Source organism: Saccopteryx leptura, chromosome 5, assembly GCF_036850995.1.
Source record: "Saccopteryx leptura isolate mSacLep1 chromosome 5, mSacLep1_pri_phased_curated, whole genome shotgun sequence".
Lineage (NCBI taxonomy): Eukaryota > Metazoa > Chordata > Mammalia > Chiroptera > Emballonuridae > Saccopteryx > Saccopteryx leptura.
In genome coordinates this window covers 102,933,622-102,948,344 of record NC_089507.1, presented here as the reverse complement: position 1 = coordinate 102,948,344, position 14,723 = coordinate 102,933,622, and the positions used below count along the sequence as shown (strand labels likewise).

At 46.8% G+C, this 14,723-nt stretch overlaps 1 protein-coding gene across 7 annotated transcripts in view; it reads left to right on the top strand.

Annotated features, from left to right (window-relative positions):
* Window positions 1-14,723, top strand: part of FRMD4A (FERM domain containing 4A) — a 673,627-nt gene that overhangs the window by 654,106 nt on the left and 4,798 nt on the right. For 6 of the 7 annotated variants that reach the window (XM_066384150.1, XM_066384151.1, XM_066384153.1 and 3 more), the window contains 2 exons: window positions 76-944; window positions 3,105-3,201. In XM_066384150.1, coding sequence (XP_066240247.1) covers window positions 76-944; window positions 3,105-3,201 — 966 coding nt within the window. Of the gene's footprint in view, window positions 1-75; window positions 945-3,104; window positions 3,202-5,379; window positions 5,452-14,723 lie in introns of all 7 variants that reach the window. The other variant, XM_066384148.1, reaches the window with a different exon arrangement.

The following is a 14,723-nucleotide window of genomic DNA, read 5'->3' as shown; positions in this document are numbered from 1 at the left end:
CTCTTTCAGAAGTCCCGTGATTGCACAACCCCCGCCCTTCCCTGGAAACCCAGACCCACCAGCCTCTCCCCGCAGGTCAGTGGACCTCAGCCCCACTCGCCTACACAGCCTCGCCCTGCACTTTCGGCACCGGAGCTCCAGCCTGGAATCCCAGGGGAAGCTGCTAGGCTCAGAGAATGATACGGGGAGCCCGGACTTCTATACCCCACGGACTCGTAGCAGCAACGGCTCGGACCCCATGGACGACTGCTCCTCCTGCACCAGCCACTCGAGCTCGGAGCACTACTACCCAGCGCAGATGAATGCCAACTACTCCACGCTGGCGGAGGACTCGCCGTCCAAGGCGCGCGCACGGCAGCGACAGAGACAGCGGGCGGCAGGCGCGCTGGGCACCGCGAACTCGGGCAGCATGCCCAACCTGGCAGCGAGGGGCGGTGGCGGGAGTGCCCCCGGCGTCTACCTGCACAGCCAGAGCCAGCCCAGCTCGCAGTACCGTATCAAGGAGTACCCACTGTACATAGAGGGTGGCGCCACACCTGTGGTTGTGCGCAGCCTGGAGAGTGACCAGGAGGGCCACTACAGCGTGAAGGCGCAGTTCAAGACCTCCAACTCATACACGGCAGGCGGCCTGTTCCGGGAGAGCTGGAGGGCCAGCGAAGATGGCGACGCCGGTCGCCTGACGCCATCACGCTCCCAGATCCTGGGAACTCCATCGCTGGGCCGCGAGGGCGCCCACGACAAGGGCACGGGGCGCACGGCTGTGTCGGACGAGCTGCGCCAGTGGTACCAGCGCTCCACTGCCTCGCACAAGGAGCACAGCCGCCTGTCACACACCAGCTCCACCTCCTCTGACAGCGGCTCCCAGTACAGCACCTCCTCCCAGAGCACCTTCCTGGCCCACAGCAGAGTCACCAGAATGCCCCAGATGTGCAAGGCCACGTCAGGTGAGAGTGGGAAGGGGCGGGGTGGCCCTGCACGGGCACTCGCTGGCCTAGGTGTGAACTGTTGACTTTTTTCAAGGGCTTCCAAATTTTTTGAGAGACCGCAGTGAGGAATGAGATGGTTAATTCTGAAAACTTAGCTGTCAGATGTATGATCCTTGAGGTTTTTCAACACACACACACTCTGCTTTATCCCCTCCCATTCTGTCCTGGTTTTGCCAAGAGTGGCAGAGGCCTCAGAGGGGTGGAGTGATCCACTGCATCGGACCCTCCCCAATGGCCTGGGTCAACTCACTCCTATTTCAGTGGGGATGCAAACCACCCTGCCAGCCACTTCTCCTGGAAAGGACAGAAATCAAAGAAGTTAGGTAAAATAGTGTGTTGGTTTATCCAGCAAAGGTGCACCTTTACCTTGCTAAAGAGCAGGACACTAGTAAGGTTGAAACCTGGTGGAACCTGGCAGAGGAAGGCTCACTTTGGGCCCTGGCTTGTTCAAGCCCCGAGATGACGCTGGTGTGACCCCAGGTTGGGCCAGCTAAGGACCAGAGCATGGAACGCTACACTTGACTTCATTGTGACCACATGGATAACTGGTCAGTGTGATGTCATTTTAATGGTGTTATGATACAACCACAGTCATTTTTTGTAGTGTGCTTATAGCTTTTCATAATCAAATTAAGGGTCAGCTGATTCTTGCAGTCAGAGCATTGAGCAGTATGCAGTTAAGTAACAAAGGGGAGAAACCATGCTTTCCCCTCAGTTTCTCTCCCTTCCCATCCGGTGGGCGGAAGAATCATGCGGATTCCAGCAACACTCACTCAGCGCTCACCAGGTGCGGACAGGGCCCTGGGCACCAGCACATACTGACTCATTTACAGGCTCATAGCCCCATGAGGAGAGGGGGCTCGGGCAGTGAGGAGACACTGCTTCATACGAACTGTAGGGAAAGAAAGGGAGAGGGTTTTGACAAATAATAAAAATGACTTTAAAAGCAGAAGAAAATGAGAATCAGCAGCAAATGGAGGAAACTGTAAGTCAGGAGTTGATTTGTGCCTGAAAGTAGGGTCAAGATCAGGGGAAAGGGATGATTCCAAAGACAGAAAATGGGGTCATCTTTGGGGACTGAGGGGGGTTCTGGGGGCTTGGAGAGAGCAGGGCAAAGAGGAAAAGCCAGCCAGCTGCCCAGGTGTGCCAGACCACACGGCTCCTGCATTCTATCATAACATCCCATTGGCTTATTTATTGTGGAGCCAACCCACCAAACGACAAGACCCAGAGGTGAAAGTGACCCAGGCAATCATGAGAGAACCACCTGCATATCCCACTTCATCTGTAAGCGAAGCCCAGCAAAGTCTACCGTCAGCTTCAGCAAGTGACTGGGTGGATGTGTTCGGCTGTAGCCCTGTTAGAAGCAGCAGCACCCGACAGAGTGTTTAATGTTCTATCGAAATCTTAGCACCTGTCTAGTAGATTTACCTTATTCAAAAAGATTAGGTAAAATCTTCTAGAACATATTTTAGACTAAAAATTTTAAGAAGTATATCTGAGTTTTCCTGATGAAAAAGGTTCCTTTCCCAAGAAAGCAAAGGATACATTTAAGGAGGACTTACTTTCTACTAAATTTTCCCAACTAGATAAATTCTGCCCACATCAATAAATGGGTAGTCAGATTCAGGTGAGCTATTAAAAGCCCTACACCCTTTGATGTGTCCAAAGGGTAAACTATAAGCCTAACACAGCAGACAGCAAGCTTTCAGAACCTTCCTGAAGGTTCTGTGTTCAAAATGAAGGCACAGATTTGACACTGCGGCCACACCTACAAATGCCCTGAGTGTAGCTCCCTGGTGTTCGGAGAAATAGGCCCTCTTGCGTTTACCCTGCCCAGAACTCTCCCAAAGGTCTGTGGGAATGTCAGAGTCTCTGCTATGATGGAGGCTGTGGCCAGTTCCGAGCGACAGAGCAGGGACCTAGGCTGCCAGGTCAGCTTGACAGGATGGGGCTGCTGCATGGTTTGGGGCAGAGCATGTAACTGGTCGATGTGGGGGAGGGGTGGGTGTTTGCCCATGTGACCCTGCTACAGGGCTATAGCCCGCATCTCTGGAAAGAAGCTCCCGCACTGCACTGGTGTCTGACCCCTGTCTTTTCTGCACGTCCCGCACGCAGCTGCCTTACCTCAAAGCCAGAGAAGCTCAACACCATCGAGTGAAATTGGAGCAACCCCACCAAGCAGTCCTCACCACATCCTAACCTGGCAATCTGGGTGAGTTCCTATCAGACCTTTCACCCTCCTCTTCCAGGTTCTAGAATGATCCTCAGCCTTTCTTGTCAGGAAGAGTATAATGAGTATGAGGTCCTAGTAACAGAGGGTTTGTGAGGAAAAGAGTAACAAATGTTCTTCATTATTGGGAACCTTCCTCTTTTCCAAAGAAGACCCAGGAACTGCCGTTCCCCTGCCCCTCCTTCCATCACTGCCTGTTAGATGTGCATTCCCTCTGCGCCCTTGTGAGGTTGGCGGTGGCGCCAGGAATGCTGGGAAGGTGGGCGCCACAGGTCCAGCTGCGCTGCTTTGGTCAGAATTGCAGACAGCATGTGGTTTGTGTCTGGTTATACCAGGACAGCTCTGAAATGCCAGGTACGGAGGAGGGAGGGGTGGAAGAGAACAGTGTAGGCACCCCGTGCTGGGCCTGAGCCCCATTTTACCTGCGCCTCAGGGCGCCCACTGTCTTGGTATCAGGACGCATCTTAAGAAAAAAGGCAGAAGGCTGAGATTTCATCGCTGTCATGGCCGACCACTTAACACAAGGGGGATCAGGCGCTTTGAAACCTTTAAGAAGTGGCCCACAGCAAAATAACAAAACCAAAGTGCAGCCCCGCTTATAGCTTGCAGTGTAGACAGACATGATCTTGGGGACATTTAGATGTTCTGATCTGCTGAATGGTCGCCTCTGGCAGGTGCACATAGCTTGCTTTCCTCACAGTTCCTGCCTCTTCTGTTGCTCCGGGGACATTAGCTCTATGTGGATGTTACATACTGTCAATACCTGTTATAGTAAAGGATCTCTTCATTCAGTTTCTCATTTGCTGGAGCATTGGTGGGGGTGTCTGGACAAATCTGATAACTGTCTGTGAGTTGAGTCATCAGAAAAAAAAGGAGCGGAATTAACTCCGCTGACTGTATTACTGACTCTCATGCTTGGCAAACATTTTATTGTTTCTGCAAATTTATCTGTAGTGATTTTCAGCTGGGCTTTATGGGGCCTCAGTGTTGACAGAAGATAATGGAGCTAACGTTTATTAAGTGCTTGCTCTGTACGCAAAGGCTGGAAGCTTCTTCTAATGTATATGAGCTCTTAAAATCCTCACTGCATCCTTGCTCAGGAAATATCAGATCTTTTAGTTTTATAGGTCAGGCTATGAGAAAAGAAGTGCCTTGCCCAAAGCCACATGGCTGGATGGAGCTGGAACTTCAGCCCTGCGCTCTGTGACCCCAAAGCCTTGTCTCTCTCCCCTAGGCCAGTGGTTCTTAAAGCGCAGTCTGAGCATCACCTGGGATCTTGTTAGAAGTGAGTTCCTCGGGACTATTCATAACCCACTGAATCAGGGAGCCTGGGGGTGGGCCCAGCAGTCTGTGTTTTAGTAAAACCCTCCACAGGATTTTGATGCCTGCTCAAACTTGACAGTCAGTGTTCTTGTGTCCACTCTCACCTCTTGGTCTGTCTTTTGGGCAGCAGCTTCCCCTCTGTCCTTACCACAGATCAGGAAAACACTCCCTTACACACCGTCCACACCCCAGCTCTAGCTTGTGTGGTCTGGCAGCTGCTGCAAGGCTGAGGACCCAGGAATCTCACCAAGATTAATTCATAGAAGTATAACAGATTTTCTTTATCTGTGGTTCCTCCAGTGGTAAAGTGTCTCACCCAAGTAAGGAAATTCAGATTCCAGGCTCTCTTTCTGGAGCCTCCAAATTTTCTTTGTCATGCCCAGTCTCACCTGATCTAGATATATTAACTGTGACAGCGAGCTCTGAAATTTAGAAGCACCCCTCGCATGCCTACACACTTGAGCTGGTCTTGACACCTGCCTGTGTTTCCCTACATACATAGTGAGGACTCAAGACAAACTTGAAACTAAGATATTTTGGTCCTTGAAGTAAACTCTTTTATCAGATTGACTTATCATGAACAACTATTCTCTGATGTGACAAGAAAACGAGAAATGGGTAAAAAGTGCCAAAGTCTACCTTTCTAACAAAACTAGAGAGGTCTTCTTACTCACTCATGGGGGTTGAAAGTTCTGCGTGGCTTATTTGTCACTAACACTCGGGTGTGTAGTCAACTGGTCTTTCCAATGTATCAATAAGCTACAAATTGTGTCTGTGCCAGTTCCTCTCTTTAACACGACCTCTCTTCTCTTCCTCCTTATGCTTTCCTTTGTTTAGAGAAGCAACAGAACACTCGCCCATTATGGATGGGTCTGAGTCTCCAACTCACCAAAGTACTGATGAGTAGAGGTATCGTAAGGGAATGTTTTATTCTTACAGCCCTTCCCCTTCACTGCTTTTGAGTCTGTGCTCTCAGATGTGTTGCATTTGTGTTGCCCTTGCCCATGTCACAGTTTCCAGAAGGAAACATCTGCACGGTGTGGAAGCCATTGTTTTTATGTCTGATCTCTAGATACGTGTGGAACTATATGTTTATATGTATGTTTTTACATCAGACGTTAGATATTCTTATGCTACTTCCCAGAATGTGTTTTAGACCAGTGTCTTTCAACCGCCAGGCCTCGCACTGGTGGCGGCCACTAGAAATACGTGCTGGTCCATGAAAGAGTTAACCACCCTGCTGTTGTATGAAGATCAGCCGACATTTCTGACAGACCGACAGTTGAAAACACTGCTTTAGACCTTCCCAGGCTCTACGTATATACTGATATATGCAGACAATTGTACTCATTTAGTAGCCCATGTCCATGAAAAGAACAGCGTCATGTAGTTTATATTTCAAAGCACCAGGGGCAGACTGACTTAATCCAGAAGCATCAAAAAATCCCCCATGATATCCTCCAGCATTCTTGACTGACAGTCATGTCCTCTCCCAAATACTCTAGGTCCTGCTTTTCAAAATGTAGTCCATAGAACATCATCATCATCATCATCTGGGAGCTGATTAGAAAGCTAACTCCTGAGCCTAAACTTGAATCTGCATTTTAACCAGATCCCTGCGTGAATCAAATGCAGTGACAATGGGCATAAAAATAGTAACAGCTGGTCTGGGTTCTGTCCTCAGAGACCAGCACAATCTAAATGGGCGATGAGACATTGAAATGAAGTAGCATTTCAGAGGTTAAATAATAATAAATAAGGATACTATTCAGAAGCGGATACAAGAGTTATACATTTTAGTCAATAAAAACAAACAAATAAATGAATCCTCAGTGTATTCTAGTAACCATGCTAGAGATCAGAGTTCTAATAGTTCAAGTTCAGATCAAGAATTTGTAAACCTATCAGGATTTTCTGTACAAGACAAATGAGAAACTTGTATGAAGTGCTCTGAGACTTGAAACAAAGTGCTAAAAGGAATCCTAGAGGAGCAGACTTCTGGCTTCTTGGGGATGCTGCAGGAGTCTGACCTCAGAGGCTGGGGGGGCAGTTAGGTCAAGGCTGAGAGGCTGTTTATTCCAAGGGCAAAAGCACAGGTGCAGAAACAAACAGGGTGTTTGGGGAACACAGAGAGTCTTCATTGTGCGGTAGAGAAGGAGCTGGACTTCAGCCTTGAACAGGCGGGACAAGGTCCTGAGCAAATTAGGAGACACGGAACAGTTTCTACTACAAGTCTCCTGAGTTGGCACATTGAGGTATTAGGGTTCTTTCTTTGAGAGGAAGATGATGTTAAATGAAATTTGAACAAACTTAAAGGCTTGTTGGCTTTATTCACTAATTCATGAATTGGACAGCCTTCAGTCTAGCAAATAGAAAGGGGCTCTGAGGACTTGTGCCAAGTAAAGGCGTTTTTAGGCAGAAGGCAGCAGGGACAGAGGAGCTACACGAAGTGGAAAAGTGCAGTCACTTTCCTTCAGGTGGGCAGGGGCTGATCAGGCAGGCTCCCTCACTAGTGCTGACCAGGTGATTCCTGATTGACAGGTCTAAGGTTCCATTCCTGGGAGAGCCCAAACTGTAGCTCAGTTAAGTCTCAGATGGGTGGTAAACAGCTCCATTTGGGGCCTGCTGTCTTGTTGTTAAGAGTTCCCCCACCAGCCAGGCACAGAGATGTGAAAAATTTCGAAGGCATTAGCGCTACTCCCAGCCACTGCTCTGGAGTTCTCTCAGTTTTTTGCCAGATCTCTGTGTGGTGTTCACAGGTCACCCTCGGGTTCACATTCTTTAGGTTGGTCATTCTCTTCATTTCTTTTGTGACATTCTGTTCTTTGGGGCATCATTTGCTTGGTGGCAGTGGCTGTGAACAGGCATGTAAAAGCTTTTGAGAGAACACACCAGAAGGAACTACTCTGATTATTCTAAGTGGGCTCATGCCCAGTGTTGGAGTGCACTGTGGAGCCATGGTCCCCACGGCCCAACCAATCAAATAAGTCCAGAAAGGCCGTGGTGAAGGAGTCACTTGAAGCCACTGGTGTCTTCAGTGATCTTGTGTACTTGAGTTTCAGCGTCCCCACAGTGTCAGTCCACGTGCAGCCAGTGTTGTTGGTCACAGCACAGTGTGTGGGTCAGGGCTTCAAAGGTGATAAGCATGCAGGCCAGTGAAATGTAGGGGTCTGTAGACTGCACAGGTGGTTTTGTTCTGGTCACCCTTGCCTTGTGTCCCTGTCTTTGGACACAGAGCCTAGATGCAAAGTTTCCTGGGTCTGGGGTTATTCACCAGAGAGAGGGAAATGGGTCCCCAGGGCTAGGGACTCTGGCACGAGTGAGGAGGCTGCATGCGCCCCAGAGAATCTGAGGCATTGGAAATCAGAAGTTTGGGACAGGCAGAACTATAGAATCACCAGCATTGTGGCAAACCCAGCAGTTGTTTGGAAGTTGCATTACCACCCTTTTCAAGGGCCTGAAATTTGTGAACAATGGCATTATCTTTCTGGGCCAGAGCAAGGCAAAAGGGTGGACAGAAGAATCACAAGGACCCTTATGGTGTAGGAAATAGGGAAACATGATCAGAGAGGGAAGGAGGAATGGAAAGAAACCTTCTCGATCTGAAATCTTGGGGAGAAACAGCCTACTGTGATGTTGGCTACTTTTTGTCCTGGTCAGTTTGATTGTGAGGTCTCCAGCATTTACAGAGAACCAGGAGTCAGGGGGAGCCTTCTTCAGGTGTGAAATATGCACCCACAATTTGACACCTTGTGATTTAACAGTGGTGTTGGTAGTCAAGAGTTCCTGGTAGGCCGATTGCTAGAGATCTGACAACAGTTCATTATAATAGAATTGACGGGAATTTGGTTATTTCTGTGACATACAACATCTTAAGATAATAACTGGAATTATGACTGATAATACCAGAACGTATCAGATTTCAGGGGCTTTCATACAATTTCTAGAATGCATTGATCAGAATTCTTAACCCTTCAAATCCTTAATTCCTAGTGGACTCTAAGAAGTAGGCAGTTGTGAACGTTGTTACACTAGCATTCTGTGGGCTAGCAAACTTATAATTACATTTCATAATATCTAGAAGAATACTCTCCCTCACAGTAAGTTTTCCAGTGTGGCATAAACCACATAGATGGATGGACCTGGCCTGCAGACAGATCTGGGAGAGCCAACTGGAGGAAGAACTCTTCACCCTTCACCAGCTTCTGCCAATTTTCCCAGGATCCACTCTGCAGACTCCAGAGCGAGTGGCATGTAGAGCAGAGTCTGCAGCCCTGGTATCTCCCAGAACTTTGCAAGGTTTTCTCCATTGATTTTAGTTTCTCCTTGGCTGTTGTAAGGGATTTGGTAGAATTTGCTGGTAGCAATTTGCTAGAAAAGCCCTCAGAGTCCCATCAACCTTGGGGGTGTCTGTAAGGCCACTGACTTGGCAGACTTTTGTTCCAGTTTTGTAGACTCTTCAGATTGGAAAGGCAATTCAGAGAAAGGATTAGACCAGTGTATTTCAACCACCAGTCTGCAGACCAGTGCCGGTCCGCAAAAGAGTTAACCACCCTGACGTTGTGTGAAGATTACAGACCCAACAGTTATAGACTATATAATCTAGTGGTTAACTCTTTCGCAGACCAGCACCTGAAAACCACTAGATTAGACTGTGAGTGCTCAGGTAAAGGAGGGTAGAGTGGGGTAGTAGGAGTTGTGTCAGTCCTGTCGTCTTTTGTTATAAGCACCTCTGTGTCTTTACTTTTTCATTAGACTTTTGCAGTAACTCTTTCAGTGGAGCTATTTTGGAATCTTGAAGCCTTCTGGAGGTTTTTGCATGCCAATTGAAATAGGTATCCCACTTTGTCTGTTTGATGTGGGAGCCCTTGCCTTCAACTGAGAAACTTAAATGATTGCTGTGGTCTAACTGGAGCACTCCCCATAATGACGGTCAATATTTATAAGGAGGTAAACTCAAATGAACAGAAACTGAGTTTATACAGGAATAGCAGAGGAATTACAATCCTGGAAATGCATGTTATATCATATATAGCAAGCTACTGATAAGTCCACTGAGGATTTGGGGTAGGCTGTATTAAAAGAGGGGGTATGGAGTCCAGCCAGAGTCTAAACAGTAAGTTCACTGGCTTCAGGATAGAGAGAGAGTCCTGGTGGGTGTTCACTTGTCAGGAGACAAGTCTCGGCCTTCTGTTAATCAGGCATTCACAGAAAGCTGGACTTCCTGGTTCTTAAGTTCTGTTCTTCTGAGGGCCCAAGTGTGAGTCTCCAATTCGTGTCCTCCAGTTCCATTTTTAGATCGAAATCCTTTCACATTTTTCCTCTTGATCAGAATCTTTTGCAGAAAGCATTACTGATCAGTCATGTCATTTAGGCATTGTTTTATTCCTTTTTCTTCTTGATCAAAGGTGTTGTTAGATGGTGTACATGTCCCCTGGAGCAGAGAAAGATCACCCTCAGGTGTCTATTCCCATGGAAGAGGGAAGTGGCAAGTGGAATTCATTGGCCTCATTTGAACAACAAGAAATGTCAACAACCAAACTGTATATTTGGATCAAGGTGGCTGAGTCAGGGGAACAAGGAGGTCCAGACATGACATCAACAGAGTTGGCAGTTGGGAATTGGCTGGTGTCCTCTGCTGATTTGAGAAGAACTATATATTCCCGTGAGATTAGGTTAAGTGTCCTGTATGAGCCTGTGTTGACCATCTCCATTTTATCTCTACATAAGTGACTCCTTTTAGTTTCGGTCTACATTTCCACTTTTTTTATCAAGTCCCTCTTAGGAGTTGTTGATAACTCATATATGGCTAGATGTTTCTTCTGCCAGGCCTTTATCCAGTTTGTTTCTTTGTCTTCATGATGCCATGACTGGACATCATGGACTTCCTTCAGGGTGAGAAAAGCTTTCAGGGTTGGTATCCACTAAAAGGCCACATTTGAGCAGCTTCTTATAATAGATCGAAGTGGAAGGTCATGGCAGAGGAGACTTTGTGAAGGGCATAGGCGTTAGATATCAATTCAAAATATTGGGAAAGCCCTGGCCAGTTGGCTCAGCGGTAGAGCGTTGGCCTGGCGTGCGGGGGACCCGGGTCCGATTCGTGGCCAGGGCACATAGGAGAAGCGCCCATTTGCTTCTCCACCCCCACCCCCTCCTTCCTCTCTGTCTCTCTCTTCCCCTCCTGCAGCCGAGGCTCCATTGGAGCAAAGATGGCCCGGGCGCTGGGGATGGTTCCTTAGCCTCTGCCCCAGGCGCTAGAGTGGCTCTGGTCGCGACAGAGCGACGCCCTGGAGGGGCAGAGCATTGCCCCCTGGTGGGCAGAGCGTCGCCCCTGGTGGGTGTGCCGGGTGGATCCCGGTCGGGCGCATGCGGGAGTCTGTCTGACTGTCTCTCCCCATTTCCAGCTTCAGAAAAATACAAAAAAAAAAAAAAAAGAATAAGTAAAAAATAAAAGAAAAAAATTTGGGGCAAGCATCAGTCTATTTGGTTTATTATTTTTACAAAGACTGGAGAGACAACAACTGAGTACTTTAAAAATCACAACACAAAATAAATGACAAATAGATTAGAAAGACTAAATTGTAGTATAGCTCTAAACCCATGAGCCCAATCCTGTTGGTAACCCACTGAATAAATCAAAATTGCAAGATGAGTCAGATTAGGTTTATTTTTGAATTTTATATAATTTAACCTCAACTTTCCCAGAAGTGTTAATCCAAGTACAAGTGGTGTGAACCACAGACAACCTCCTTGTTTAGCTGAGAGGTAATCAGGGCTTTCCTGTGGTCAAGGACAACTTTAGCTAGAGATTCGAGGAATTTTTGTGGGGCAGCTAACGCCTTAGTAGTAGAGTCGGTGACGTTTCCAAGGCTTAAAGGGGTTTCTGACCATAGCCTCCTCTGTACTCACTTCGAACCCGGCAAGTAGGAATCTGTCAAAGGAAATGAATCCTGAATGCCTCTTAATAAATCCCATCAAACTTGGTCTAAATTCAGGGGGAGTTTATTAGTGAGGTGTCTCCGTTTGGTCGTGGACAGGTAGGGACACAATACATGACCTAAGTACAAGGCATTGCCTGGTTACGCGGCAGCCATTTAGGGTTCATAGGCCCAAGGAGCATAACCACCACAGACAAGAATAAATGCTGTCAGGGCACAAACCACTCCTGCTGGAGTGGCGTCTTTAATGGATTCATCAGCATGGATTGTTGCATTTGCCTATTTGCCCATTCAAGCTGTGGGAGGGGTAGGGGGTATTAGGGTTTTGGTGCATCTGGGAAGTAAATCTCCTAGCCTAAAATACAAAGTTATCCTAAGTTCCTTGTAAAGGTGGAGGCTGCTGGTACAATTTTTTCATCATTGGGGCAGGTATGATTTAGTCACAGGAACTTGTGGGTTGCAAGTGTCCTAGGGTTTGCATCGGTATTTGTGTCTGACTGGGAAAGTGAAGTTATAATCGAGAAGGGGAGGGAAAAAGTGCTGGGACCCTGGCTGCGAAAGCCAGCACCGAAGGGAACTAGGGTGTTGTTTATGGTGGCATTAGAGAGAGGAAACACTGCTTACAGGAAGGACCAGCGTCTCCCAACAGCATGGGAGACGGAGTTTTAGGTGGCAAGTCCCGCAGCCTGAAAGCTTACCACCCTGGGAAATCACCCAGAAGATACGAACAAGGGCATTATATACACGGACAAGATCAAGGAGCAAGGGGGAAAGGGCAAATAAGAGAAAACAAAACAAAACAGGAAAGATTAGAAGAGTTTGATTAGTTTTCTTATGATTTTCATAGTGAAGGAGAACAGTGGTGGAGATCAAGCTCTCAGCTCCACAGGCCTGGTCCGGTGTTTGGGATCGCTGTCTGCATCCAGTGTCGTCGGCTTTGGCTGCCCAGAGAGCTCGGGTTTGAGACCACTGGTGGCTTTGCTGGTCCATTCAGGTTCTGTGAAGCCTTTAGTTTGGGATGGGTGAACCAAGGTCAGATGTCTTCAAGTTGAGCTGTGCGGGAATTGGCAAGCAGTACCAGGAAAGGTCGTCTCCAGTGAGGGAAGAGGGAGTCCTTTAGTTGATGTCTTTTGCGGTAGACACGTTTTCCAAAAAGTAGGCTATGAGGGAGATCAGGTTGTATTCCTCTATGCACAGGATTCTTAAACTTTTGAGGAATGTTTCTGGAAAAAGAAACTAGGTAACTAGCAATATTTTAATAGGTTCCACTGGATAGTGTGATGGTCAGAGCATGGAGAATGAGGCTGATGCATGCACCTGCAGGTAACTGTTTTGCAGGGAGCAAGCTTATACTTTTCGTAAGTTAAGAAAGGACGTTAGATTCTCTGGACCAGTGACAGCACCTGGGTTCAGGAAAGTTCCCAAGATTCACAAAATTTTCTTGGGTTTTAATGGTGCCACACTAGTCCTTTCTACCAACCCTGAAGACTGAGGATGATATGGGCAGTGCAGCCTCCATGTAGCATAGGAAGGACTCTGGATGGAGTTCTTGGGTTGCCTGACCTGTAAAATGAGCTCTGAGGTCACCATGCAAAAAAACTCATCCCATGTAGAGATGATGTTTTCAAGTAATTTCTTTGCTACAAAAAAAGGCAGTTGCTTATCAACAGGAAAAGCTTCTACCTAGTGAGAAACATACAGACCATGACCAATACATATTTGTTCACTTGTTCATAACAATTATGTCAAGATATTAAACAACCAAATCTTGTTATCTTACTTGCTGACAAATTTTGTAACAGAGATAGCAAACATATTTGATTAGTAAACCCATGTAGAATAAAAGTTGTATTTCTGTATTATAGTTAAGCTGTTAACTCTGAATCATATCTAGTTTAATTAAACCAATAAACTTAAGCTTTTATTTACTAAAGATTTAGCCTAAATCACATGAACTTGAAAAAATCTGGGTTAACTGTTTATATTTGAGTGTTTTTTACAAACTAATTTTGTCAATACCACCCAGAAGTAGAAAAATATTACACATTTATAACGTACATATATAAACATACAAACAGATTTTTTAATTTTCATTTAAAACTTTTAGCCTTGAGACAAGTACAATAATGCAAAACTCACTAGTTCATAGAAGAACAACAGATGGATACAAATTGTGTTTCTGGCAGAAACTTGAAGATTCCATTTCTTCAGTTAAATGTTAGCTATCTCAGAGCCAAATTAATACTTCAATACATGAGCATTTTCTTGAGGTTGGTGGGTGACCTAGTGTCAGTGGAGCCTGTTCTGTGACCAACTTATCCTAGCATGAGTCTTAGTTAGTTGGCAAGCCCTCGAACAGCTTTAGTGCTTAGCCTGTGCTCATCAGTTTTGCAGCTTTGCTGTCGAGATTCCCATTAACCATAGAACCATTGTTCCTTTACCTCGTGTGCACATTAACAGAGCAGCAGCAACCAGAGATGGTACTGAGGACTGGCCAAGAGAAAGCCTTAGGTGAGCACCACCAGCATTTCCCAAGGTGGAACCGGACTGAACCGGCAGACCTTGGCCAGTGGGGACTGTCGGCTAAGCAAGGGCCCGTGACTGGTGCTCTGGCAGAGCCTCTGGATTCACCCTGGACTGGAGAGCCAGTTAGATTGACAACAACCCAGGGAGAGCTGAGCTCGGGACCCAGAGGAACTTCCCCATGGACCTCGGACATGGGGAGCAAGAGAACTCAGAAGGTTCACAGGGACCAGTGCCTGTGTTTCTGGTCTGTGAAGCTGTGTGACCTGACCCCCAAGCTGTTAAGAAACAAAGTTCAACTGATTAAATCTGCAAAATCCTTTTGGCTTTATTTAAGTTGCAACTTAGTTCCTTGAGGAATCAAAACTACGCTTGTCTTACAAATCTTGTCTGTGAAAGAACAGAAATGCAGCACACAAAGCAATTCAGAGCCTACCTGTCCTTTACACCACTCCCAGAACCTCCCCTGTTCATCTGAGAAGGCTGCAGATATTGTAAAAGATCTGGATTTAGGAAACAGTTTTCCCCTTTACCTTTGGGGTATAAATGTTCTACCTGGTCTTCTCCAGGGGTTCTCATTTGGGCTTTGTCTTTGAAATGCAGACTTTGGGAGGTAATTCTTATCTAAAGGAAAAAGAGAGGGGAGGCTATTTGGAACTTAGCCAAATAAAAGATCGTAAGTGTCTTCTCTACAAATATTAATGAAAAGTTTTAGCTACT